At 54.3% G+C, this 27,011-nt stretch overlaps 2 protein-coding genes across 2 annotated transcripts in view; one reads left to right on the top strand and one right to left on the bottom strand.

Annotated features, from left to right (window-relative positions):
• The window catches only part of LOC140208265 (uncharacterized), a 515,327-nt gene that overhangs the window by 261,089 nt on the left and 227,227 nt on the right, over positions 1-27,011 (top strand). The gene's annotated exons all lie outside the window — the stretch shown is intronic.
• The window catches only part of LOC140208244 (uncharacterized), a 70,916-nt gene that overhangs the window by 15,583 nt on the left and 28,322 nt on the right, over positions 1-27,011 (bottom strand). The window contains exons 7-18 of the mRNA XM_072276773.1: positions 4,181-5,918; positions 3,648-3,734; positions 3,005-3,175; positions 2,679-2,849; positions 2,353-2,523; positions 2,027-2,197; positions 1,699-1,869; positions 1,372-1,542; positions 1,046-1,216; positions 720-890; positions 394-564; positions 68-238 (exon numbers count right to left, since the gene is read on the bottom strand). Of these exons, the coding sequence (XP_072132874.1) occupies positions 68-238; positions 394-564; positions 720-890; positions 1,046-1,216; positions 1,372-1,542; positions 1,699-1,869; positions 2,027-2,197; positions 2,353-2,523; positions 2,679-2,849; positions 3,005-3,175; positions 3,648-3,734; positions 4,181-5,918 (3,535 nt within the window). The remainder of the gene's footprint in view (positions 1-67; positions 239-393; positions 565-719; positions 891-1,045; positions 1,217-1,371; positions 1,543-1,698; positions 1,870-2,026; positions 2,198-2,352; positions 2,524-2,678; positions 2,850-3,004; positions 3,176-3,647; positions 3,735-4,180; positions 5,919-27,011) is intronic.

Here is a 27,011-nt window from a genome sequence, read left to right as displayed (position 1 = left end):
TTTCATTAATGTTCAGAGTCAGATATTAAGTGCCTGTAAACACAATCTCCGACAGTTTGATACTGACCACAGTTTCTGTATTTCACACTTCGAGTTCCTTAGAGCTTCAGACACCAGTTTCACTCCTGAATCTCCCAGTTCATTATCATTCAGGTTCAGCTCTGTCAGTGATCGATTTGTGCTGAGAGTGGAGGCGAGATCCTTGGCACCAGAATCTGTGAGACCTACATCGTACAGACTGGAGATGAGAGAGAGTGAGGGTGAAAAACACAGAGAGACACGAGACTGTTCATATCCACACTGTTAATCAGTAATGTAATTACAAATCACATTAATGTTCAGTGTCAGACACCAAGTCTCTGTAAACACAATATTCCACAGTCTGGTACTGACCACAGTTTCTGTATTTTACACTCTGAGTTCCTTAGAGCTTCAGACACCAATTTCACTCCTGAATCTCCCAGTTTATTACCACTCAGGTTCAGCTCCGTCAGTGATGGGTTTGTTCTGAGAGCGGAGAGGAGATCCTCGACACCAGAATCTGTGAGACCGACATTCCTCAGCCTGGAGATGAGAGAGAGTGAGGGTGAAGGACACAGAGAGACAGGAAACGGTACAAATCCCCAGTGTTTATCAGTAACACAATTACTGATCACATTAATGTTCAGTGTCAGACACCCAGTGACTGTAAACACAATCTCCCACAGTCTGGTACTTACGAAAGCTTCTGTATTTTACACTCCGAGATCTTCAAAGCCTCAGACACCAGTTTCACTCCTGAATCTCCTAGTTTATTATCATCCAAACTCAGTTCCGTCAGTGATTGGTTTGTACTGAGAGTGGAGTTGAGATCCTTGGCACCAGAATCTGTGAGACCGACATCATACAGCCTGGAGATGAGACAGAGTGAGGGTGAAGGACACAGAGAGACAGGAGACGGTACAAATCCCCAGTGTTTATCAGCAACACAATTACTGATCACATTAATGTTCAGTGTCAGACACCCAGTGACTGTAAACACAATCTCCCACATTCTGCTACTGACCATAGTTTCTGTATTTTACACTCCGAATTCTTCAGAGCCGCAGACACCAGTTTCACTCCTGAATCTCCCAGTTTATTAGCACCCAGGTTCAGCTCCGTCAGTGATGGGTTCGAACTGAGAGCGGAGGCGAGATCCTTGGCACCAGAATCTGTGAGACCGACATCCCGCAGCCTGGAGATGAGAGAGAGTGAGGGTGAAGGACACAGAGAGACAGGAAACGGTACAAATCCCCAGTGTTTATCAGTAACACAATTACTGATCACATTAATGTTCAGTGTCAGACACCCAGTGACTGTAAACACAATCTCCCACAGTCTGGTACTTACGAAAGCTTCTGTATTTTACACTCCGAGATCTTCAAAGCCTCAGACACCAGTTTCACTCCTGAATCTCCTAGTTTATTATCATTCAAACTCAGTTCCGTCAGTGATTGGTTTGTACTGAGAGTGGAGTTGAGATCCTTGGCACCAGAATCTGTGAGACCGACATCATACAGCCTGGAGATGAGACAGAGTGAGGGTGAAGGACACAGAGAGACAGGAGACGGTACAAATCCCCAGTGTTTATCAGCAACACAATTACTGATCACATTAATGTTCAGTGTCAGACACCCAGTGACCGTAAACAAACTCTACCTCCATTCTGCTACTGACCATAATTTCTGTATTTTACAGTCTGAATTCTTCAGAGCCGCAGAAACCAGTTTCACTCCTGAATCTCCCAGTTTATTATAACTCAGGTTCAGCTCCGTCAGTTTTGGGTTTGTACTGAGAGCGGAGACGAGATCCTCGACACCAGAATCTGTAAGACCGACATCCCTCAGCCTGGAGATGAGAGATAGAGTGAGGGTGAAGGACACAGAGAGACAGAACACGGTACAAATCCCCAGTGTTTATCTGGAACACAATTACAGATTTCATTAATGTTCAGAGTCAGATATTAAGTGCCTGTAAACACAATCTCCGACAGTTTGATACTGACCACAGTTTCTGTATTTCACACTTCGAGTTCCTTAGAGCTTCAGTCACCAGTTTCACTCCTGAATCTCCCAGTTCATTATCATTCAGGTTCAGCTCTGTCAGTGATCGATTTGTGCTGAGAGTGGAGGCGAGATCCTTGGCACCAGAATCTGTGAGACCTACATCGTACAGACTGGAGATGAGAGAGAGTGAGGGTGAAAAACACAGAGAGACACGAGACTGTTCATATCCACACTGTTAATCAGTAATGTAATTACAAATCACATTAATGTTCAGTGTCAGACACCAAGTCTCTGTAAACACAATATTCCACAGTCTGGTACTGACCACAGTTTCTGTATTTTACACTCTGAGTTCCTTAGAGCTTCAGACACCAATTTCACTCCTGAATCTCCCAGTTTATTACCACTCAGGTTCAGCTCCGTCAGTGATGGGTTTGTTCTGAGAGCGGAGAGGAGATCCTCGACACCAGAATCTGTGAGACCGACATTCCTCAGCCTGGAGATGAGAGAGAGTGAGGGTGAAGGACACAGAGAGACAGGAAACGGTACAAATCCCCAGTGTTTATCAGTAACACAATTACTGATCACATTAATGTTCAGTGTCAGACACCCAGTGACTGTAAACACAATCTCCCACAGTCTGGTACTTACAAAAGCTTCTGTATTTTACACTCCGAGATCTTCAAAGCCTCAGACACCAGTTTCACTCCTGAATCTCCTAGTTTATTATCATCCAAACTCAGTTCCGTCAGTGATTGGTTTGTACTGAGAGTGGAGTTGAGATCCTTGGCACCAGAATCTGTGAGACCGACATCATACAGCCTGGAGATGAGACAGAGTGAGGGTGAAGGACACAGAGAGACAGGAGACGGTACAAATCCCCAGTGTTTATCAGCAACACAATTACTGATCACATTAATGTTCAGTGTCAGACACCCAGTGACTGTAAACACAATCTCCCACATTCTGCTACTGACCATAGTTTCTGTATTTTACACTCCGAATTCTTCAGAGCCGCAGACACCAGTTTCACTCCTGAATCTCCCAGTTTATTAGCACCCAGGTTCAGCTCCGTCAGTGATGGGTTCGAACTGAGAGCGGAGGCGAGATCCTTGGCACCAGAATCTGTGAGACCGACATCCCGCAGCCTGGAGAAGAGAGATAATCAGGTTGAAGAACACAGAGGGACAGAAGACTGTACATATTCTCACTGTTAATCAATAATATAATTACTAATTATATTAATGTTCAGTGTCAAATATGCAGTGACAATCTCCCACTCTCTGGTATTTACCACAGTTTTTGGATTTTACATTTCGCCTTCTTTAGAGCCGCAGACACCAGTTTCACTCCTGAATCTCCCAGTTTATTATCATTCAGGTTCAGCGCCGTCACTGATGGGTTTGTACTGAGAGCGGAGGCGAGATCCTCGGCACCAGAATCTGTGAGACCGACATCCCTCAACCCGGAGATGAGAGAGAGTGAGGGTGAAGGACACAGAGAGACTGGAGACGGTACAAATCCCCAGTGTTTATCAGCAACACAATTACTGATCACATTAATGTTCAGTGTCAGACACCCAGTGACTGTAAACACAATCTCCCACAGTCCGGTACTTACCGCAGTTTCTGTATTTTACACTCCGGGTTCCTCAGAGCCGCAGACACCAGTTTCACTCCTGAATCTCCCAGTTTATTATAACTGAGTCTAAACACAAACAGACAAATTGATCAACAAAGTGATTCAAACTGTGGGTCTGAGGGAATTTCTCTCACTCGGATATTTCAGGAAACATTAAACCCTTCAGTAAATCACTGATCGGAGTTCCCATCACTGTCAATGTCCCTCACTGCCCAGCTCCAGGGTATTCACCGAATGTCAGTAATTTAGTCTGTCGGTGTGACCCTGTAAACTCCACATATTCTGTCTCATTCCCCGATGGTCAGAAACGTGTTCCTGATGTGAGAGGGTCGGGAGGGGCAGGGATGAAGGAGGAACGGGGAAGGGGAAGAGAGATCCCACAGGAGGAAGGGGGATGGCATTTGTCACAATTCTTCACAATCGTATTTATCACACTTTTACCCAAATCCCTTTACATTGAAACAACACAATGGGACAGTTTCACAGTTCAGAGTGAGAGATAAATCAGATACCTCAACTCCCGGCACTTGTGCAGCCCGGGTCCCAGCCGCTGGATTCCTTCACACTGAATGTTGCAGTTCACCAGGTCGAGGTGTTTTATTGTATCACAGAGTCCGATGACATGAGACAGGACCGTGCAGTCAATCGGGGTCAGTGTCATTCCACTGAATGAAAGTGTTTCCACAGATCCCACTGCAGCCTGAGCCAGTGCACGATTCTGAGACTCAAACAGGTAGTGCAATGTGTTCAGGCGGCTCCTTTTACCAGATTCACTCCATGTGTTTCCACTCTGGCGTTTAACCTCCTCCTTCACCCAGTCAATCACCTGGCAGGTTGTTTGATGAGGAAATGGACCCAGAAACTCCTCCAGGCCCCGAGCTGTCATTGGGTTGGAGAGACCAGCAACAAAACGGAGAAATATCTCAAATCGACCGTCTGTCGTGTTGTGGGCTTCAGTGAGGAATCTCAGAATATCCCCGGGATGTGGATTCAGGAATTGTGCGACTGCAGCTACAAACTCTTGGATGGTGAGGTGTGGGAATGTGTACACCATGCTCCGGACTGAATCCTCTCTCTCCAAAAGCTCCATCAGGAACCCGGACAGGAACTGGGAAGGCTGCAGATTGTAGTTGATCAAATCTCCATCTGTAAACACAATCTTCTTCTCGAACACTCCTCTGAAGGCCATCTGACCAACCCTGAGAAACACATCACGGGGGTTCTCAATCTCACGGCCGTGGTTTTTCAGGATGTTGTAAATATAGTAGGAATACAGTTGGGTGATGGTCTTGGGAACTCGCTGCGGGTCCCTGACTCTTTGTGTGAAGAAGGGGCCCAGTGCCAGAGCGAGGATCCAGCAGTAGGAGGGGTTGTAGCTCATGGTGTACAGGATCTCGTTCTCCTTCACGTGTTTGAAAACAGCTGCTGCCACTGTCTGATCTTCAAAATGCCTGATGAAATATTCCTTCCGTTCCTCACCAACAAATCCCAGGATTTCAGCCCGGACACCGATCTCTGCCTTTTCCAGTAAATGTAACGCAGTGGGACGTGTGGTCACCAGCACTGAACACCCTGGGAGCAGCTTGCCCTGGATTAAACCGTACACAATGTCAGACACTTCACACCACCACTCGGGATCTGGGCACTGGTGCTTGGGTTCTGTATCTCTCCGACTGTCAGCAAAATCGATTCTGTGTTTGAATTCATCCAAACCATCGAATATAAACAGCAATCCCTCTGGGTTCTTCCAGACCTCTCTCAGTAAATTCCCAAAGTAAGGATACTGATCCAGAATGAGTTCCTTTAGGTTTATTCTGCAGTTAATGGAATTTAAATCCCGGAATTTGAAACTGAAGACAAACTGGAATTGTTGGTATATTTTCTCTGTGGCCCAGTCATAAACAATCTTTTGTACCATTGTTGTTTTCCCGACCCCTGGGACTCCGGCCACTGCTGCCGAACTCCCAGATTTGGATTTTCTCCGGGAAAAGCTGCTCTGGAACAACTGATCTGTCCGGAGTTTCTCCAGCTCTCTGCGGAGATGTTCCTCTCTCCACTCCTCGTGGTCTCTGCCTCTTGCCAGCAGCTCATGTTCCACCAGTCTCCGATCTCGGACAGTAGAAATGACCGTGAGCTCAGCGTATCGATCAACCAGCTGGAAAACCTTCACCTTCTCCCTCATCAGGATCGTGTTCACTCTCAGTGTTTCAGTTTGTGCCCGCAGAGTCTCCTTGTGTTTCTGTTGAACATCTTCCATGGGAACAGACAGTGAACAAACTGTTACATGCCTCAACTCAGAACTCAGTATTTAAATACACAAGAGCTAGCTCAAAGCTATTGCATTAATTGGGGTCTCACAGTGTGTCAGGAACCTTTTGGGGCCTGTGGGGTCTCACAGTGTGTCAGGTCCCTCTCAGGGGTGTGTGGGGTCTTACAGTGTGTCAGGACCCTCTCAGGGTTGTTTGAGGGATCATAGTGTGTCAGGACCCACACTGTGTCAGTGTTTCACCGTGCGTCGGGACACTGTCAGGGGTGTGTGCGGTCTCACAGTGTGTCAGGACCCTGTCAGGGGTGTGTGGGGTCTCACAGTGTGTCAGGACCCTGTCAGGGGTGTGTGGGGTCTCACAGTCTGTCAGGACGCTGTCACGGGTTTCTGGGGTTTTGCAGTGTGTCAGGACCCTGTTACTGGTTTGCGGGGTTTCACAGTGTGTCAGGACCCTTTTCCGGGGGTGGGGGGTCTCAGAGTGTGTCAGGACCCTGCCAGGGTTGTGTGGGGTCTTGGAGTGTGTCAGGCCCCTGTCAGGGGTGTGTGGTCTCACAGTGTGTCAGGACCCCTCTGGGGTGTGTGGGGTCTCACAGTGTTTCTGAACCCTGTCACGGGTGTGTGGGGTCTCACAGTGTGTCAGGTCCCTGTCAGGGGTGTGTGGGGTTTCACTGTGTGTCAAGGCACTGTGAGTGGTTTGTGCGGTTTCACAGTGTGTCAGGATCTTGTGGTGGTTGTGGGGGGTCTCACAGTGTGTCAGGATGCTGTTGTGGGGGATCTAACAGTGAGTCAGAACCCTCTCAGGTGTGTATGGGATCGCAATGTGTGTCAGGACCCTGTCAGGGCTGTGTGGCGTCTCACAGTGCGTCAGGTCACTGTCAGGGGTGTGTTGGATCTCACAGTGTGTCAGGAGCCCTTTCAGGTGTGTGTGGGGTCTCACAGTGTGTCAGGTCCCTGTCAGGAGTGTGTGGGGTCTCACAGTGTGACAGGACACTGTCTGTCAGTTGTGTGTGGGGTCTCACAGCGTGTTTGAACCATACCAGGGGTGTGTGGGTTCTCACAGTCTGTCAGGACGCTGTCACGGGTTTGTGGGGTTTCACTGTGTGTCAGGACCCAGTGATTTGTTTGGGGGTCTCACAGTGTGTCGGGACCCTTTTCTGGGGGTGGGAGGGAATCTCACAGTGTGTCAGGATCCTTTTGGGGTGTGTGGGGTCTCACAGTGCTTCTGAACCCTGTCAGGGGTGTGTGGGATCTCACCGTGTGTCAGGACCCTCTCAGGGGTGTGTGGGGTCTTACAGTGTGTCAGGACCCTACCTAGGTTGTGTGAGGTCTCACAGTGTGTCTGGACCCTGCCAGGGGTATGTGAGGTCTCACAGTTTGTCTGGACACTGTCGGGGAGGGTGGGGCGGTCTCACAGTGTATCATGACCATCTCAGATGTGTGTGGGATTTCAATGTGTGTCCGGACCCTGTCATGCGTGTGGCGTCTCACAGTGTGTCAGAACCCTGTCATGCGTGTGGCGTCTCACAGTGCATCAGGATCTTGTTAGGGGTGTCTGGGGTCTCACAGTGTGTCATCACCCTCTCGGGGGTGTGTTAGGACTCACAGTGTGCCAGGACCCTGTCAGGGTTATGTGGGGTTTCACAGTGTGTCAGGACACTGTGAGTGGTTTGTGGGGTCTCACAGTGTGTCAGAACCCTCTCAGATGTGTGTGGGATCACAATGTGTGTCAGGACCCTGTCAGGGGTGTGTGAGGTCTCACAGTTTGTCTGGACACTGTCGGGGAGGGTGGGGCGGTCTCACAGTGTATCATGACTGTCTCAGATGTGTGTGGGATCTCAATGTGTGTCCGGACCCTGTCATGCGTGTGGCGTCTCACAGTGCATCAGGAGCTTGTTAGGGGTGTCTGGGGTCTCACAGTGTGTCATCACCCTCTCGGGGGTGTGTTAGGACTCACAGTGTGCCAGGACCCTGTCAGGGTTATGTGGGGTTTCACAGTGTGTCAGGACACTGTGAGTGGTTTGTGGGGTCTCATACTGTGTCAGAACCCTCTCAGATGTGTGTGGGATCGCAATGTGTGTCAGGACCCTGTCAGGGGTGTGTGGCATCTCACAGTCTGTCAGGACGCTATCCAGGGTGTGTGTGGTCTCACAGTCTGTCAGGACCCTGTCAGGTGAGTGTGGAGTCTCACAGTGCGTCAGGTCCTTGTCAGGGGTGTGTGTGGTCTCACAGTGTGTCAGGAACGTGTCAATAGTGTGTGGGGTCTCACAGAGTGTCAGGACCCTGTCTGTCAGTTGTGTGTGTGGTCTTAAAGTGTGTCAGGTCCCTGTCAGTGGTGTGTGGGGTGTCACAGTGTGTCAGGACCTTTTCAGGTGTGTGTGGGGTCTCACAGAGTGTCAGGACCGTGTGAATAGTGTGTGGGATATCAATGTGTGTCAGGACGTTGTCAGGGGTGTGCGGCGTCTCACAATGTGTCAGGTCCCTGTCAGGGGCGTGTGGGGTCTCACTGTGTGTCAGGTCCCTGTGATGGGTGTGTGGGGTCTCACACTGTGTCAGGACCCTGTCGGGTTGTGTGAGGTCTCACAGTGTGTCAGGGCCCTCTCAGGCGTGTGTGGCATCTCACAGCGTTTCCTGAGCCTGTCAGGGGTGTGTGCGGTCTCACAGTGTGACAGGACCCTGTCATGGGGGTGTGGGGTTTTACAGTTTGACTGGACAGGGCCAGGGGTGTGTGGGGTTTCATAGTATGTCAGGACCCTGTCAGGGGTGTGTGGGGTCGCACAGTGTGTCAGGACCCTGTCAGGGGTGTGTGGGGTCGCACAGTGTGTCAGGTCACTGCCAGGTGTGTGCAGTTTCTCACAGTATGTCAGGTCGCTGTCAGGGGTGTGTGGGGTCTCACAGTATGTCAGGTCGCTGTCAGGGGTGTGTGGGGTCTTACAGTGCGTCAGGACCCTGCCTGGGTTGTGTGGGGTCTCACAGTTTGTCTGGACCCTGCCAGGTGTGCGTGGGGTCTCAGAGTGTGTCTGGACACTGTCAGGGGGCGTCTCACAGTGTGTCAGGACCCTCTCAGGTGTGCGTGTGATCTCAATGTGTGTCAGGTCCCTATCAGTTGTGTGTGGCGTCTCACAGTGTGTCAGCTCGCTGTCAGGGGTTTGTGTGTGGTCTGACAGTGTGTCAGTGTGTCAGGACCCTGACAGGGTTGCTTGAGGTCTCACAGTGCGTCAGGACCCTGTCGGGAGTGTGTGGGGACTCACAGTGTGTCAGGACCCTGTCAGGTGTGTGTGGCGTCCACAGTGTGTCAGGACCCCTCTGGGGTGTGTTGGGTCCCACAGTGTTTCTCAACCCTGTCAGGCATGTGTGCTGTCTCACAATGTGTCAGGACCCTTTTGGGGCCTGTGGGGTCTCACAGTGTGTTTGGACCCTCTCAGGGGTGTGTCGGATCTCATAGTCTGTCAGGACCCTATCCTGGGTGTGTGGGGTCTCACAATGTGTCAGGAACCTTTTGGGGTGTGTGGGGTCTCACAGTTTGTCTGGACCCTGCCAGGTGTGCGTGGGGTCTCAGAGTGTGTCTGGACACTGTCAGGGGGCGTCTCACAGTGTGTCAGGACCCTCTCAGGTGTGCGTGTGATCTCAATGTGTGTCAGGTCCCTATCAGTTGTGTGTGGCGTATCACAGTGTGTCAGCTCGCTGTCAGGGGTTTGTGTGTGGTCTGACAGTGTGTCAGTGTGTCAGGACCCTGCCTGGGTTGTGTGGGGTCTCACAGTTTGTCTGGACCCTGCCAGGTGTGCGTGGGGTCTCAGAGTGTGTCTGGACACTGTCAGGGGGGGTCTCACAGTGTGTCAGGACCCTCTCCGGTGTGCGTGGGATCTCAATGTGTGTCAGGTCCCTATCAGTTGTGTGTGGCGTCTCACAGTGTGTCAGCTCACTGTCAGGGGTTTGTGTGTGGTCTGACAGTGTGTCAGGACCCTGACAGGGTTGTTTGAGGTCTCACAGTGTGTCAGGACCCTGTCGGGAGTGTGTGGGGACTCACAGTGTGTCAGGATCTTGTTGGGGGTGTGTGGGGTCTCCCAGTGTGTTAGGATCCTGTTAGGCGTGCTGGAGTCTCACAGTGCGTCATCACCCTCTCGGGTGTGTGTGAGGTATCACAGTTTGTCAGGACCCTGTCAGGGGTGTGTGGGGTCTCACAGTGTGTCAGATAACTGTCATGGGTGGTCTCACAGTGTGTCAGGAGCCTGTCAGATGTGTGTGGGATCTCAATCTGTGTCAGGACCCTCTTACGTGTGTGTGGCGTCTCACAATGTGTCAGGTTGCTGTCAGGGGTGTGTGGGGTCTCGCAGTGTGTCAAGACCCTGTCAGGGTCTTGTGAGAGGGTTCTGAGAGTTTTACGGGAACCTCTCAGGGGTGTGTGCGGTCTCACAGTGTGTCAGGAATTTGTCAGGGGTGTGTGGTGTCTCACAGTTTGCCAGGTCCCTGCCAGGAGTGTGTGGGGTCTCACAGGGTGTCAGGGCCCTGTCAGTGGTGTGTGGGGTCTCACACTGTGACAGGCCCCTGGCAGGGTTGTGTGGGGTTTCACTGTGTGTCTGGATACTGTGCGTGGTTCGTGGGGTTTCACAGTGTGTCAGGATCTGGCTGTGGGTGTGGGTGGTCTCACAGTGGGTCAGGACGCTGTTGCGGGGTGTCTCACAGTGTGTCAGAACCCTCTCAGATGTATGTGGGATCGCAATGTGTGTCTGGACCCTGTCAGGGGTGTGTGGCGTTTCATAGTGCGTCAGGTCCCTGTCAGGGGTGTGTGGGGTCTCAGTGTGTCAGGAACCTGTGAGGGGTGTGTGCGGTCTCACAGTGTGTCAGGACCCGTTTGGGCTGTGTCGGGTCTCACAGTGTGTCAGGACCCTATCCAGGGTGTGTGGGGTCTCACAGTATGTCAGGACTATGTCAGGGGTGTGTGGGGTCTCACAGTGTGTCAGGGTCCTCTTAGGGGTGTGTGGGGTCTCACAGTGTGTCAGGACCCTGTCAGGGGTGTGTGGGGTCTCACAGTGTGTCAGGTCCCTGTCAGGGGTGTGTGGGGTCTCACAGTGTGTCAGGGTCCTGTCAGGGGTGTGTGGGGTCTCACACTGTGTCAGGTCCCTGTCAGGGGTGTGTGGGGTATCACAGAGTGTCATCAGTGTGAAAGCAAGCATGCAAGTACAGCAGGCAGTGAAGAAAGCTAATCGCATGCTGGCCTTCATAACAAGGGGAATTGAGTATTAGAGCAAAGAAGTCCTTCTGCAGCTGTACAGGGCCCTGGTGAGACCACACCTGGAGTACTGTGTGCAGTTTTGGTCTCCAAATTTGAGGAAGGACATTCTTGCTATTGAGGGAGTGCAGCGTAGGTTCACAAGGTTAATTCCCGGGATGGCGGGACTGTCATATGTCGAAAGATTGGAGCGACTGGGCCTGTATACTCTGGAATTTAGAAGCCTGAGAGGGGATCTAATTGAAACATCTATAATTATTAAGGGATTGGACATGCTGGAGGCAGGAAACATGTTCCTGCTGATGGGTGAGTCCAGAACCAAAGGCCACAGTTTAAGAATAAGGGGTAGGCCATTTAGAACGGAATTCAGGAAAAACTTTTTCACTCAGAGAGTGGTGGATATATTGAACGCTCTGCACCGGAAGGCTGTGGAGGCAAAGTCTCTGGATGCTTTTTAGAAAGAGATGGATAGAGCTCTTAAAGATAGTGGAATCAAAGGTTACGTGATAAGGCAGGAACTGGATTCTGATTGTGGATGATCAGCCATGATCACAGTGAATGGCGGTTCAGGCTCGAAGGGTCGAATGGCCTACTCCTGCACCTAATGTCTCTTGTCTATTTTCTATAGGACCCTGTCCGGGGTATGTGGGGTCTCACAGTTTGTCAGGACCATGTCAGGAGTGTGTGGGGTCTCACAGTGTGTCCGGACCCTGTCAGGGGTGTGTAGGGTCTCGCTGTGTGTCAGCACCCTGTCAGGGGTGTGTAGGGTCTCACAGTGTGTCAGGTCCCCGTCAGAGGTGTGTGGGGTCTGACAATGTGTCAGGGCCCTGTCAAGGGTGCGTGGGGTCTCACAGTGTGTCAGGACCGTGCCAGGGGTGTGTGGGGTCTCACAGTGTGTCCGGACCCTTTCATGTGTGTGTGGTGTCGCGTGGTGTGTCACGATCCTGTGAGGGGTGTGTGTGGTCTCACAGTGTGTCAGGACTGTGTCAGGGTTGTGTGGGGTCTCACAGTTTTCAGGAGCCTGTCAGGGGTGGGAGGGGTCTCACAGTGTGTCAGGAGCTGTGCCGGGGTGTGTGGGGTCTCACTGGTTGTCTGGACACTGATGTGTGTGGGATCACAATGTGTGTCAGGACCCTGTCAGGGTTATGTGGCGTCTCACAGTGCGTCATGTCCCTGTCAGGGGTGTGTGGCGTCTGACAGTGCGTCATGTCCCTTCTGGGGTGTGGGGGGTCTCACAGCGTTTCTGAACCCTGTCAGGGGTGTGTGCGGTCTCACATGTGTCAGGACCTTTTTGGGGCCTGTGGGGTCTCACAATGTGTCAGGACCCTTTTGGGGCCTGTGGGGTCTCACAGTGTGTCAGGACCCTTTTGGGGTGTGTGGTGTCTCACAGTGTGTCAGGACCCCTCTGGGGTGAGTGGGGTCCCACAGTGTTTCTGAACCCTGTCAGGCATGTGTGCCGTCTCACAATGTGTCAGGACCCTTTTGGGGCCTGTGGGGTCTCACAGTGTGTCAGGACCATGTCAGGAGTGTGTGGGGTCCCACAGTGTGTCCGGACACTGTGAGGAGTGTGTGGGGTCCCACAGTGTGTCCGGACACTGTGAGGGGTGCGTGGAATCTCACAGTGTGTCAGGTCCCCGTCAGAGGTGTGTGGGGTCTGACAATGTGTCGGGGCCCTGTCAGGGGTACGTGGGATCTCACAGAGTGTCAGGACCCTCTCAGGAGTGTGTTGGATCTCACAGTCTGTCAGGACCATATCCTGGGTGTGTGGGGTCTCACAATGTGTCAGGAACCTGTCTGTCAGTTGTGTGTGTGGTCTCACAATGTGTCAGGACCGTGCCAGGGATGTCTGGGGTCTCACAGTGCGTCACGTCCCTGTCAGGGATGTGTGGCGTCTCACAGTGCGTCAGGACGCTGTCAGGTGTGTGTGGCATCCACAATGTGTCAGGACCCCTCTGGGGTGTGTTGGGTCCCACAGTGTTTCTCAACCCTGTCAGGCATGTGTGCTGTCTCACAATGTGTCAGGACCCTTTTGGGGCCTGTGGGGTCTCACAGTGTGTTTGGACCCTCTCAGGGGTGTGTCGGATCTCATAGTCTGTCAGGACCCTATCCTGGGTGTGTGGGGTCTCACAATGTGTCAGGAACCTTTTGGGGTGTGTGGGGTCTCACAGTGTGTCAGGACCCTGTCAGGTGTGTGTGGCGTCCACAGTGGGTCAGGACCCTGTCAGGCATGTGTGCTGTCTCACAATGTGTCAGGAACCTTTTGGGGTGTGTGGGATCGCAGTGTGTGTCAGGACCCTGTCAGGGGTGTGTGGTCTCACAGTGTGTCAGGACCCCTCTGGGGTGTGTGGGGTCTCACAGTGTTTCTGAACCCTGTCACGGGTGTGTGGGGTCTCACAGTGTGTCAGGTCCCTGTCAGGGGTGTGTGGGGTTTCACTGTGTGTCAAGGCACTGTGAGTGGTTTGTGCGGTTTCACAGTGTGTCAGGATCTTGTGGTGGTTGTGGGGGGTCTCACAGTGTGTCAGGATGCTGTTGTGGGGGATCTAACAGTGAGTCAGAACCCTCTCAGGTGTGTATGGGATCGCAATGTGTGTCAGGACCCTGTCAGGGCTGTGTGGCGTCTCACAGTGCGTCAGGTCACTGTCAGGGGTGTGTTGGATCTCACAGTGTGTCAGGAGCCCTTTCAGGTGTGTGTGGGGTCTCACAGTGTGTCAGGTCCCTGTCAGGAGTGTGTGGGGTCTCACAGTGTAACAGGACACTGTCTGTCAGTTGTGTGTGGGGTCTCACAGCGTGTTTGAACCATACCAGGGGTGTGTGGGTTCTCACAGTCTGTCAGGACGCTGTCACGGGTTTGTGGGGTTTCACTGTGTGTCAGGACCCAGTGATTTGTTTGGGGGTCTCACAGTGTGTCGGGACCCTTTTCTGGGGGTGGGGGGGAATCTCACAGTGTGTCAGGATCCTTTTGGGGTGTGTGGGGTCTCACAGTGCTTCTGATCCCTCTCAGATGTGTGTGGGATCTCACCGTGTGTCAGGACCCTGTCAGGGGTGTGTGAGGTCTCACAGTTTGTCTGGACACTGTCGGGGAGGGTGGGGCGGTCTCACAGTGTATCATGACTGTCTCAGATGTGTGTGGGATCTCAATGTGTGTCCGGACCCTGTCATGCGTGTGGCATCTCACAGTGCATCAGGATCTTGTTAGGGGTGTCTGGGGTCTCACAGTGTGTCATCACCCTCTCGGGGGTGTGTTAGGACTCACAGCGTGCCAGGACCCTGTCAGGGTTATGTGGGGTTTCACAGTGTGTCAGGACACTGTCAGGGGTGTGTGGTGTCTCACAGTGTGTCTGAACACTGTCAGGGGTGTGTGGGATCTCACCGTGTGTCAGGACCCTCTCAGGGGTGTGTGGGGTCTTACAGTGTATCAGGATCTTGTTAGGGGTGTGTTAGGACTCACAGTGTGTCATCACCCTCTCGGGGGTGTGTTAGGACTCACAGTGTGCCAGGACCCTGTCAGGGTTATGTGGGGTTTCACAGTGTGTCAGGACACTGTGAGTGGTTTGTGGGGTCTCATACTGTGTCAGAACCCTCTCAGATGTGTGTGGGATCGCAATGTGTGTCAGGACCCTGTCAGGGGTGTGTGGCATCTCACAGTCTGTCAGGACGCTATCCAGGGTGTGTGTGGTCTCACAGTCTGTCAGGACCCTGTCAGGTGAGTGTGGAGTCTCACAGTGCGTCAGGTCCTTGTCAGGGGTGTGTGTGGTCTCACAGTGTGTCAGGAACGTGTCAATAGTGTGTGGGGTCTCACAGAGTGTCAGGACCCTGTTAGGGATGTGTGGGGTCTCACAGAGTGTCAGGACCCTGTCTGTCAGTTGTGTGTGTGGTCTTAAAGTGTGTCAGGTCCCTGTCAGTGGTGTGTGGGGTGTCACAGTGTGTCAGGACCTTTTCAGGTGTGTGTGGGGTCTCACAGAGTGTCAGGACCGTGTGAATAGTGTGTGGGATATCAATGTGTGTCAGGACGTTGTCAGGGGTGTGTGGCGTCTCACAATGTGTCAGGTCCCTGTCAGGGGCGTGTGGGGTCTCACTGTGTGTCAGGTCCCTGTGATGGGTGTGTGGGGTCTCACACTGTGTCAGGACCCTGTCGGGTTGTGTGAGGTCTCACAGTGTGTCAGGGCCCTCTCAGGCGTGTGTGGCATCTCACAGCGTTTCCTGAGCCTGTCAGGGGTGTGTGCGGTCTCACAGTGTGACAGGACCCTGTCATGGGGGTGTGGGGTTTTACAGTTTGACTGGACAGTGCCAGGGGTGTGTGGGGTTTCATAGTATGTCAGGACCCTGTCAGGGGTGTGTGGGGTCGCACAGTGTGTCAGGACCCTGTCAGGGGTGTGTGGGGTCGCACAGTGTGTCAGGTCACTGCCAGGTGTGTGCAGTTTCTCACAGTATGTCAGGTCGCTGTCAGGGGTGTGTGGGGTCTCACAGTATGTCAGGTCGCTGTCAGGGGTGTGTGGGGTCTTACAGTGCGTCAGGACCCTGCCTGGGTTGTGTGGGGTCTCACAGTTTGTCTGGACCCTGCCAGGTGTGCGTGGGGTCTCAGAGTGTGTCTGGACACTGTCAGGGGGCGTCTCACAGTGTGTCAGGACCCTCTCAGGTGTGCGTGTGATCTCAATGTGTGTCAGGTCCCTATCAGTTGTGTGTGGCGTCTCACAGTGTGTCAGCTCGCTGTCAGGGGTTTGTGTGTGGTCTGACAGTGTGTCAGTGTGTCAGGACCCTGACAGGGTTGCTTGAGGTCTCACAGTGCGTCAGGACCCTGTCGGGAGTGTGTGGGGACTCACAGTGTGTCAGGACCCTGTCAGGTGTGTGTGGCGTCCACAGTGTGTCAGGACCCCTCTGGGGTGTGTTGGGTCCCACAGTGTTTCTCAACCCTGTCAGGCATGTGTGCTGTCTCACAATGTGTCAGGACCCTTTTGGGGCCTGTGGGGTCTCACAGTGTGTTTGGACCCTCTCAGGGGTGTGTCGGATCTCATAGTCTGTCAGGACCCTATCCTGGGTGTGTGGGGTCTCACAATGTGTCAGGAACCTTTTGGGGTGTGTGGGGTCTCACAGTTTGTCTGGACCCTGCCAGGTGTGCGTGGGGTCTCAGAGTGTGTCTGGACACTGTCAGGGGGCGTCTCACAGTGTGTCAGGACCCTCTCAGGTGTGCGTGTGATCTCAATGTGTGTCAGGTCCCTATCAGTTGTGTGTGGCGTATCACAGTGTGTCAGCTCGCTGTCAGGGGTTTGTGTGTGGTCTGACAGTGTGTCAGTGTGTCAGGACCCTGCCTGGGTTGTGTGGGGTCTCACAGTTTGTCTGGACCCTGCCAGGTGTGCGTGGGGTCTCAGAGTGTGTCTGGACACTGTCAGGGGGGGTCTCACAGTGTGTCAGGACCCTCTCCGGTGTGCGTGGGATCTCAATGTGTGTCAGGTCCCTATCAGTTGTGTGTGGCGTCTCACAGTGTGTCAGCTCACTGTCAGGGGTTTGTGTGTGGTCTGACAGTGTGTCAGGACCCTGACAGGGTTGTTTGAGGTCTCACAGTGTGTCAGGACCCTGTCGGGAGTGTGTGGGGACTCACAGTGTGTCAGGATCTTGTTGGGGGTGTGTGGGGTCTCCCAGTGTGTTAGGATCCTGTTAGGCGTGCTGGAGTCTCACAGTGCGTCATCACCCTCTCGGGTGTGTGTGAGGTATCACAGTTTGTCAGGACCCTGTCAGGGGTGTGTGGGGTCTCACAGTGTGTCAGATAACTGTCATGGGTGGTCTCACAGTGTGTCAGGAGCCTGTCAGATGTGTGTGGGATCTCAATCTGTGTCAGGACCCTCTTACGTGTGTGTGGCGTCTCACAATGTGTCAGGTTGCTGTCAGGGGTGTGTGGGGTCTCGCAGTGTGTCAAGACCCTGTCAGGGTCTTGTGAGAGGGTTCTGAGAGTTTTACGGGAACCTCTCAGGGGTGTGTGCGGTCTCACAGTGTGTCAGGAATTTGTCAGGGGTGTGTGGTGTCTCACAGTTTGCCAGGTCCCTGCCAGGAGTGTGTGGGGTCTCACAGGGTGTCAGGGCCCTGTCAGGGTTGTGTGGGGTTTCACTGTGTGTCTGGATACTGTGCGTGGTTCGTGGGGTTTCACAGTGTGTCAGGATCTGGCTGTGGGTGTGGGTGGTCTCACAGTGGGTCAGGACGCTGTTGCGGGGTGTCTCACAGTGTGTCAGAACCCTCTCAGATGTATGTGGGATCGCAATGTGTGTCTGGACCCTGTCAGGGGTGTGTGGCGTTTCATAGTGCGTCAGGTCCCTGTCAGGGGTGTGTGGGGTCTCAGTGTGTCAGGAACCTGTGAGGGGTGTGTGCGGTCTCACAGTGTGTCAGGACCCGTTTGGGCTGTGTCGGGTCTCACAGTGTGTCAGGACCCTATCCAGGGTGTGTGGGGTCTCACAGTATGTCAGGACTATGTCAGGGGTGTGTGGGGTCTCACAGTGTGTCAGGGTCCTCTTAGGGGTGTGTGGGGTCTCACAGTGTGTCAGGACCCTGTCAGGGGTGTGTGGGGTCTCACAGTGTGTCAGGTCCCTGTCAGGGGTGTGTGGGGTCTCACAGTGTGTCAGGGTCCTGTCAGGGGTGTGTGGGGTCTCACAGTATGTCAGGACCCTGTCAGGGGTGTGTGGGGTCTCACACTGTGTCAGGTCCCTGTCAGGGGTGTGTGGGGTCTCACAGTGTGTCAGGGTCCTGTCAGGGGTGTGTGGGGTCTCACAGTGTATCAGGGTCCTGTAAGGGGTGTGTGGGGTCTCACAGAGTGTCATCAGTGTGAAAGCAAGCATGCAAGTACAGCAGGCAGTGAAGAAAGCTAATCGCATGCTGGCCTTCATAACAAGGGGAATTGAGTATTAGAGCAAAGAAGTCCTTCTGCAGCTGTACAGGGCCCTGGTGAGACCACACCTGGAGTACTGTGTGCAGTTTTGGTCTCCAAATTTGAGGAAGGACATTCTTGCTATTGAGGGAGTGCAGCGTAGGTTCACAAGGTTAATTCCCGGGATGGCGGGACTGTCATATGTCGAAAGATTGGAGCGACTGGGCTTGTATACTCTGGAATTTAGAAGCCTGAGAGGGGATCTAATTGAAACATCTATAATTATTAAGGGATTGGACATGCTGGAGGCAGGAAACATGTTCCTGCTGATGGGTGAGTCCAGAACCAAAGGCCACAGTTTAAGAATAAGGGGTAGGCCATTTAGAACGGAATTCAGGAAAAACTTTTTCACCCAGAGAGTGGTGGATATATGGAATGCTCTGCACCGGAAGGCTGTGGAGGCAAAGTCTCTGGATGCTTTTTAGAAAGAGATGGATAGAGCTCTTAAAGATAGTGGAATCAAAGGTTACGTGATAAGGCAGGAACTGGATTCTGATTGTGGATGATCAGCCATGATCACAGTGAATGGCGGTTCAGGCTCGAAGGGTCGAATGGCCTACTCCTGCACCTAATGTCTCTTGTCTATTTTCTATAGGACCCTGTCCGGGGTATGTGGGGTCTCACAGTTTGTCAGGACCATGTCAGGAGTGTGTGGGGTCTCACAGTGTGTCCGGACCCTGTCAGGGGTGTGTAGGGTCTCGCTGTGTGTCAGCACCCTGTCAGGGGTGTGTAGGGTCTCACAGTGTGTCAGGTCCCCGTCAGAGGTGTGTGGGGTCTGACAATGTGTCAGGGCCCTGTCAAGGGTGCGTGGGGTCTCACAGTGTGTCAGGACCGTGCCAGGGGTGTGTGGGGTCTCACAGTGTGTCCGGACCCTTTCATGTGTGTGTGGTGTCGCGTGGTGTGTCACGATCCTGTGAGGGGTGTGTGTGGTCTCACAGTGTGTCAGGACTGTGTCAGGGTTGTGTGGGGTCTCACAGTTTTCAGGAGCCTGTCAGGGGTGGGAGGGGTCTCACAGTGTGTCAGGAGCTGTGCCGGGGTGTGTGGGGTCTCACTGGTTGTCTGGACACTGATGTGTGTGGGATCACAATGTGTGTCAGGACCCTGTCAGGGTTATGTGGCGTCTCACAGTGCGTCATGTCCCTGTCAGGGGTGTGTGGCGTCTGACAGTGCGTCATGTCCCTTCTGGGGTGTGGGGGGTCTCACAGCGTTTCTGAACCCTGTCAGGGGTGTGTGCGGTCTCACATGTGTCAGGACCTTTTTGGGGCCTGTGGGGTCTCACAATGTGTCAGGACCCTTTTGGGGCCTGTGGGGTCTCACAGTGTGTCAGGACCCTTTTGGGGTGTGTGGTGTCTCACAGTGTGTCAGGACCCCTCTGGGGTGAGTGGGGTCCCACAGTGTTTCTGAACCCTGTCAGGCATGTGTGCCGTCTCACAATGTGTCAGGACCCTTTTGGGGCCTGTGGGGTCTCACAGTGTGTCAGGACCATGTCAGGAGTGTGTGGGGTCCCACAGTGTGTCCGGACACTGTGAGGGGTGCGTGGAATCTCACAGTGTGTCAGGTCCCCGTCAGAGGTGTGTGGGGTCTGACAATGTGTCGGGGCCCTGTCAGGGGTACGTGGGATCTCACAGAGTGTCAGGACCCTCTCAGGAGTGTGTTGGATCTCACAGTCTGTCAGGACCATATCCAGGGTGTGTGGGTCTCACAGTGTGTCAGGAACCTGTCTGTCAGTTGTGTGTGTGGTCTCACAATGTGTCAGGACCGTGCCAGGGATGTCTGGGGTCTCACAGTGCGTCACGTCCCTGTCAGGGATGTGTGGCGTCTCACAGTGCGTCAGGACCCTGTCAGGTGTGTGTGGCGTCCACAGTGTGTCAGGACCCCTCTGGGGTGTGTTGGGTCCCACAGTGTTTCTCAACCCTGTCAGGCATGTGTGCTGTCTCACAATGTGTCAGGACCCTTTTGGGGCCTGTGGGGTCTCACAGTGTGTTTGGACCCTCTCAGGGGTGTGTCGGATCTCATAGTCTGTCAGGACCCTATCCTGGGTGTGTGGGGTCTCACAATGTGTCAGGAACCTTTTGGGGTGTGTGGGTCTCACAGTGTGTGAGGACCCTGTCGGGGGTGGGGGGGGGCGGTCTCACAGTGTGTCAGGATCCTCCTAAGTGTGTGTGGGATCTCAATGTGTGTCAGGACCCTGTCAGTTGTGTGTAGCGTCTCACAGTGTGTCAGGTCGCCGTCAGGTGTGTGTGTGGTCTCACCGTGTGTCAGGACGCTGTCAGGGTTGTTTGAGGTCTCACAGTGTGTCAGGACCCTACCAGGGTTGTGTGGGATCGCAATGTGTATCAGGACCCTGTCAGGCGTGTGTGGCGTCCACCGTGGGTCAGGTCGCTGTCAGGGGTGTGTGGGGTCCCACAGTGTCTCTGAACCCTGTCAGGCATGTGTGCCATCTCACAATGTGTCAGAACACATTTGGGGTCTGTGGGGTCTCACAGTGTGTCAGGTCCTCGTCAGAGGTGGTGGGGTCTGACAATGCGTCAGGGCCCTGTCAGGGGTGTGTAGGGTCTCACAGTGTGTCAGGTCCTCGTCAGAGGTGGTGGGGTCTGACAATGCGTCAGGGCCCTGTCAGGGGTGTGTGCAGTCTCACAGTGTGTCAGGACCATGTCAGCGGTGTGTAGGGTCTCGCTGTGTGTCAGCACCCTGTCAGGGGTGTGTAGGGTCTCACAGTGTGTCAGGTCCTCGTCAGAGGTGTGTGGGGTCTGACAATGCGTCAGGGCCCTGTCAGGGGTGTGTGGGGTCTCACAGAGTGTCAGGACCCTTTCATATGTGTGTGGTGTCGTGTGGTGGGTCACGATCCTATCGGAGGTGTGTGGGGTCTCACAGTGTGTCAGGACCGTGTCAATAATGTGTGTGGGGTCTCACAGGGTGTCAGGACCCTGTTAGGGGTGTGTGGGGTCTCACAGTGTCTCTGGACCCTGTCAGGCATGTGTGGCATCTCACAATGTGTCAGGACCCTTTTGGGGCCTGTGGGGTCTCACAGTGTGTCAGGACCATGTCAGGAGTGTGTGGGATCCCACAGAGTGTCCGGACCCTGTCATGTGTGTGTAGGGTGTTGCTGTGTGTCAGGACCCTGTCAGGGGTGTGTGGCATCTCACAGTGTGTCAGGACCCCTCAGGTGTGAGTGGGGTCCCACAGTGTTTCTGAACCCTGTCAGGCGTGTGTGCCATCTCACAATGTGAAGGACCCTTTTGGGGCCTGTGGGGTCTCAGAGTGTGTCAGCACCCTGTCAGGGGTGTGTAGGGTCTCACAGTGTGTCAGGTCACCGTCAGAGGTGTCTGGGGTCTGACAGTGTGTCAGGGCCCTGTCAGGCGTGTGTGCCATCTCACAATGTGTCAGGACCCTTTTGGGGGGTGTGGGGTCTCACAGTGTGTCAGGACCATGTCAGGAGTGTGCGGGATCCCACAGTGTGTCCGGACCCTGTCAGGGGTGTGTAGGGTCTCGCTGTGTGTCAGCACCCTGTCATGGGTGTGTAGGGTCTCACAGTGTGTCAGGTCCCCGTCAGAGGTGTGTGGGGTCTGACAGTGTGTCAGGGCCCTGTCAGGGGTGTGTGGGGTCTGACAGTGTGTAAGGGCCCTGTCAGGGGTGTGTGGGGTCTCACAGTGTGTCAGGACCGTTCCATGGATGTGTGGGGTCTCACAGTTTGTCAGGACCCTTTCATGTGTGTGTGGTGTCGTGTGGTGTGTCACGATCCTATCAGGGGTGTGTGTGGTCTCATAGTGTGTCAGGACCCTGTCAGTGGTTTGTGGGGTCTCACAGTGTGACAGGTCCCTGTTAGGGGCCTGTGGTGTCTCACAGTGTGTCAGAACCCTGCCTGGGTTGTTTGGGGTCTCACAGTGTGTCAGGAACCTATCCAGAGTGTGTGGGGTCTCACAGTGCGTCAGGACCCTGCCAGGGGTATGTGGGATTGCAATATGTGTCAGGACCCTGTCAGGTGTGTGTGCGGTCTCGTAGTGTGTCAGGACCCTATCCAGGGTGTGTGGGGTCTCACAGTGCGTCAGGACCCTGCTAGGGTTGTGTGGGATCGCAATTTGTGTCAGGACCCTGCCAGGCGTGTGTGGGATCGCAATGTGTGTCAGGACCCTGTCAGGTGTGTGTGGCGTCCACAGTGGGTCAGGTCGCTGTCAGGGGTGTGTTAGGTCTCACGGTGTGTCTGGACCCTCTCAGGTGTGTGTGGGATCTTAATGCATGCCAGGACACCGTGAGTGGTTTGTGGGGTTTCACAGTGTGTCAGGATCTGATCGTGGGTGTGTGGGGTCTCACTGTGTGTCAGAACACTCTCAGATGTGTGTGGGATCGCAATGTGTGTCAGGACGCTGTCAGGAGTGTGTGGCGTCTCACAGTGCGTCAGGACCCTTTTGGGGCCTGTGGGGTCTCACAGTGTGTCCGGACCCTGTCTGGTGTGTGTGGAGTCTCACAGTGCGTCAGATCCCTGTGGGGTCTCACAGTGTGTCAGGACCGTGTCAATAGTGTGTGGGGTCTCACAGTGTGTCAGGACCCTGTTAGGGGAGTGCGGGGTCTCACAGTGTGTCTGGACCCTGTCAGGTGTGTGTGGCGTCTCACAATGTGTCAGGACCCTTTTGGGACCTGTGGGGTCTCACAGTGTGTTAGGACCCTCTCAGGGTGTGTCGGATCTCACAGTCTCTCAGGACCCTATCCTGGGTGTGTGAGGTCTCACAATGTGTCAGAATCCATTTGGGGTGTGGGGCGTCTCACAGTGTGTCAGGACCCTTTTGGGGCCTGTGGGGTCTCACAGTGTGTCAGGACCATGTCAGGAGTGTGTGGGATCCCACAGTGTGTCCGGACCCTGTCAGGGGTGTGTAGGGTCTCGCTGTGTGTCAGCACTCTGTCAGGTGTGTGTAGGGTCTCAGTGTGTCAGGACCGTGCCAGGGTTGTGTGAGGTCTCACAGTTTGTCAGGACCCTTTCATGTGTGTGTGGTGTCGTGTGGTGTGTCACGATCCTATCGGGGGTCTGTGTGGTCTCACAGTGTGTCAGGACCCTGTCAGTGGTTTGTGGGGTCTCACAGTGTGACAGGTCCCTGTTAGTGGTGTGTGGGGTCTCACAGTGTGTCAGCACCCTGCCTGGGTTGTTTCGGGTCTCACAGTGTGTCAGGACTGTGTCAGGGTTGTGTGGGGTCTCACAGTGTGTCAGGACTCTCTCAGTGGTGTGTCGGATCTTACAGTCTGTCAGGACCCTATCCAGGGTGTGTGGGGTCTCACAGTGTGTCAGGACCCCTCAGGTGTGAGTGGGGTCCCACAGTATTTCTGAACCCTGTCAGGCGTGTGTGCCGTTTCACAATGTGTCAGGACCCATTTGGGGCCTGTGGGGTCTCACAGTGTGTCAGGACCATGTCAGGAGTGTGTGGGATCCCACAGTGTGTGCGGACCCTGTCAGGGGTATGTAGGGTCTCGCTGTGTGTCAGCACCCTGTCAGGGGTGTGTAGGGCCTGACAGTGTGTCAGGGCCCTGTCAGGGGTGTGTGCAGTCTCAGTGTGTCAGGACCGTTCCAGGGATGTGTGGGGTCTCACAGTGTGTCAGGATCCTGTCAGTGGTTTGTGGGGTCTCACAGTGTGACAGGTCCCTGTTAGGGGTGTGTGGGGTCTCACAGTGTGTCAGAACCCTGCCTGGGTTGTTTGGGGTCTCACAGTGCGTCAGGACCCTGCCAGGGATGTGTGGGATCGCAGTGTGTGTCAGGACCCTGTCAGGTGTGTGTGGCGTCCACAGTGGGTCAGGTCGCTGTCAGGGGTGTGTGGGGTCCGACAGTGTTTCTGAACCCTGTCAGGCATGTGTGCCGTCTCACAATGTGTCAGGGCCCTTTTGGGGCCTGTGGGGTTTCACAGTGTTTTAGGACCCTCTCAGGGGTGTGTCGGATCTCACAGTCTCTCAGGACCCTATCCTGGGTGTGTGGGGTCTCACAATGTGTCAGGAACATTCTGGGGTGTGTGGGGTCTCACAATGTGTCAGGACCCTTTTGGGGTGTGTGGGGTCTCGCAGTGTGTCTGGACGCTGCCAGGGGTGTATGGGGGTCTCACAGTATGTCAGAACCCTTTCAATGTGTGTGGGATCGCAATGTGTGTCAGGTCGCTGTCAGGGGTGTGTTAGGTCTCACGGTGTGTCTGGACCCTCTCAGGTATGTGTGGGATCCTAATGCGTGTCAGGACCCAGTCAGTGGTGTGTGGGGTCTCACAGTGTGTTAGGACCCTGCCAGGGTTGTGTGGGGTTTCACAGTGTGTCAGGACACCGTGAGTGGTTTGCGGGGTTTTACAGTGTGTCAGGATCTGGTCGTGGGTGTGTGGGGTCTCACTGTGTGTCAGAACACTCTCAGATGTGTGTGGGATCGCAATGTGTGTCAGGACGCTGTCAGGAGTGTGTGTGTCGTCTCACAGTGCATCAAGTCCCTGTCAGGGTTGTGTGGGGTCTTACAGTGTGTCAGGACCCTTTTGGGGCCTGTGGGGTCTCACAGTGTGTCCGGACCCTGTCTGGTGTGTGTGGAGTCTCACAGTGCGTCAGGTCACTGTCAGGTCCCTGTGGGGTCTCACAGTGTGTCAGGACCGTGTCAATAGTGTGTGGGGTCTCACAGTGTGTCAGGACCCTGTTAGGGGAGTGCGGGGTCTCACGGTGTGTCTGGACACTGTCAGGTGTGTGTGGCGTCTCACAATGTGTCAGGACCCTTTTGGGACCTGTGGGGTCTCACAGTGTGTTAGGACCCTCTCAGATGTGTGTGGGATCGCAATGTGTGTCAGAACCCTGCCAGGGGTGTGTGGGCTCTCACAGTGAGTAATGACCCTGCCAGGGGTATGTGGGATCGCAGTGTGTGTCAGGACCCTGTCAGGTGTGTGTGGCGTCCACAGTGGGTCAGGACGCTGTCAGTGGTGTGTGGGCTCTCACAGTGTGTTAGGACCCTGCCAGGGTTGTGTGGGGTTTCACAGTGTGTCAGGACACCGTGAGTGGTTTGTGGGGTTTCACGGTGTGTCAGGATCTGGTCGTGGGTGTGTGGGGTCTGACTGTGTGTCAGAACACTCTCAGATGTGTGTGGGATCGCAATGTGTGTCAGGACGCTGTCAGGAGTGTGTGGCGTCTCACAGTGCGTCATGTCCCTGTCAGGGTTGTGTGGGGTCTCACAGTGTGTCAGGACCCTGTTAGGGGAGTGCGGGGTCTCACAGTGTGTCTGGACCCTGTCAAGTGTGTGTGGCGTCTCACAATGTGTCAGGACCCTTTTGGGACCTGTGGGGTCTCACAGTGTGTTAGGACCCTCTCAGGGTGTGTCGGATCTCACAGTCTCTCAGGACCCTATACTGGGTGTGTGAGGTCTCACAATGTGTCAGGAACCTTTTGGGGTGTGTGGTGTCTCACAATGTGTCAGGACCCTTTTGGGGCCTGGGGGGTCTCACAGTGTGTCCGGACCCTGTCAGGGGTGTGTAGGGTCTCGCTGTGTGTCAGGTCACCGTCAGAAGTGTATGGGGTCTGACAGTGTGTCAGGGCCCTGTCAGGGGTGTGTGCAGTCTCACAGTGTGTCAGGACCGTGCCAGGTGTGTGTGAGGTTTCACAGTTTGTCAGGACCCTTTCATGTGTGTGTGGTGTGTCACGATCCTATCGGGGCTGTGTGTGGTCTCATAGTGTGTCAGGACCCTGTCAGTGGTTTGTGGGGTCTCACAGTGTGACAGGTCCCTGTTAGTGGTGTGTGGGGTCTCACAGTGTGTCAGCACCCTGCCTGGGTTGTTTGGGGTCTCACAGTGTGTCAGGACTGTGTCAGGGTTGTGTGGTGTCTCACAGTGTGTCAGGACTCTCTCAGTGGTGTGTCGGATCTTACAGTCTGTCAGGACCCTATCCAGGGTGTGTGGGGTCTCACAGTGTGTCTGGACCCCTCAGGTGTGAGTGGGGTCGCACAGTGTTTCTGAACCCTGTCAGGCGTGTGTGCCGTTTCACAATGTGTCAGGACCCATTTGGGGCCTGTGGGGTCTCACAGTGTGTCAGGACCATGTCAGGAGTGTGTGGGATCCCACAGTGTGTGCGGACCCTGTCAGGGGTATGTAGGGTCTCGCTGTGTGTCAGCACCCTGTCAGGGGTGTGTAGGGTCTGACAGTGTGTCAGGGCCCTGTCAGGGGTGTGTGCAGTCTCAGTGTGTCAGGACCGTTCCAGGGATGTGTGGGGTCTCACAGTGTGTCAGGACCCTTTCATGTGTGTGTGGTGTCGTGTGGTGCGTCACGATCCTATCAGGGGTGTGTGTGGTCTCACAGTGTGTCAGGATCCTGTCAGTGGTTTGTGGGGTCTCACAGTGTGACAGGTCCCTGTTAGGGGTGTGTGGGGTCTCACAGTGTGTCAGAACCCTGCCTGGGTTGTTTGGGGTCTCACAGTGTGTCAGGACCGTGTCAATAGTGTGTGGGGTCTCACAGAGTGTCACGACCCTGTTAGGGGAGTGCAGGGTCTCACAGTGTGTCTGGACCCTGTCAGGTATGTGTGGGATCTCACAATGTGTCAGGACCCTTTTGGGGCCTGTGGGGTCTCACAGTGTGTTAGGACCCTCTCAGGGGTGTGTCGGATCTCACAGTCTCTCAGGACCCTATCCTGGGTGTGTGGGGTCTCACAATGTGTCAGGATCCTTTTGGGGTGTGTGGCGTCTCACAGTGTGTCAGGACCCTTTTGGGGCCTGTGGGGTCTCACAGTATGTCAGGACCATGTCAGGAGTGTGTGGGATCCCACAGTGTGTCCGGACCCTGTCAGGGGTGTGTAGGGTCTCGCTGTGTGTCAGCACCCTGTCAGGGGTGTGTGGGGTCTCACAGTGTGTCAGGTCACCGTCAGAGGTGTGAGTGGTCTGACAGTGTGTCAGGGCCCAGTCAGGGGTGTGTGCAGTCTCACAGTGTGTCAGGACCGTTCCAGGGGTGTGTGGGGTCT

The sequence above is a fragment of the Mobula birostris genome, chromosome 13 (genome assembly GCF_030028105.1).
Source record: "Mobula birostris isolate sMobBir1 chromosome 13, sMobBir1.hap1, whole genome shotgun sequence".
NCBI classification, from domain to species: domain Eukaryota; kingdom Metazoa; phylum Chordata; class Chondrichthyes; order Myliobatiformes; family Myliobatidae; genus Mobula; species Mobula birostris.
This window is presented reverse-complemented; position numbering and strand designations above follow the sequence as displayed.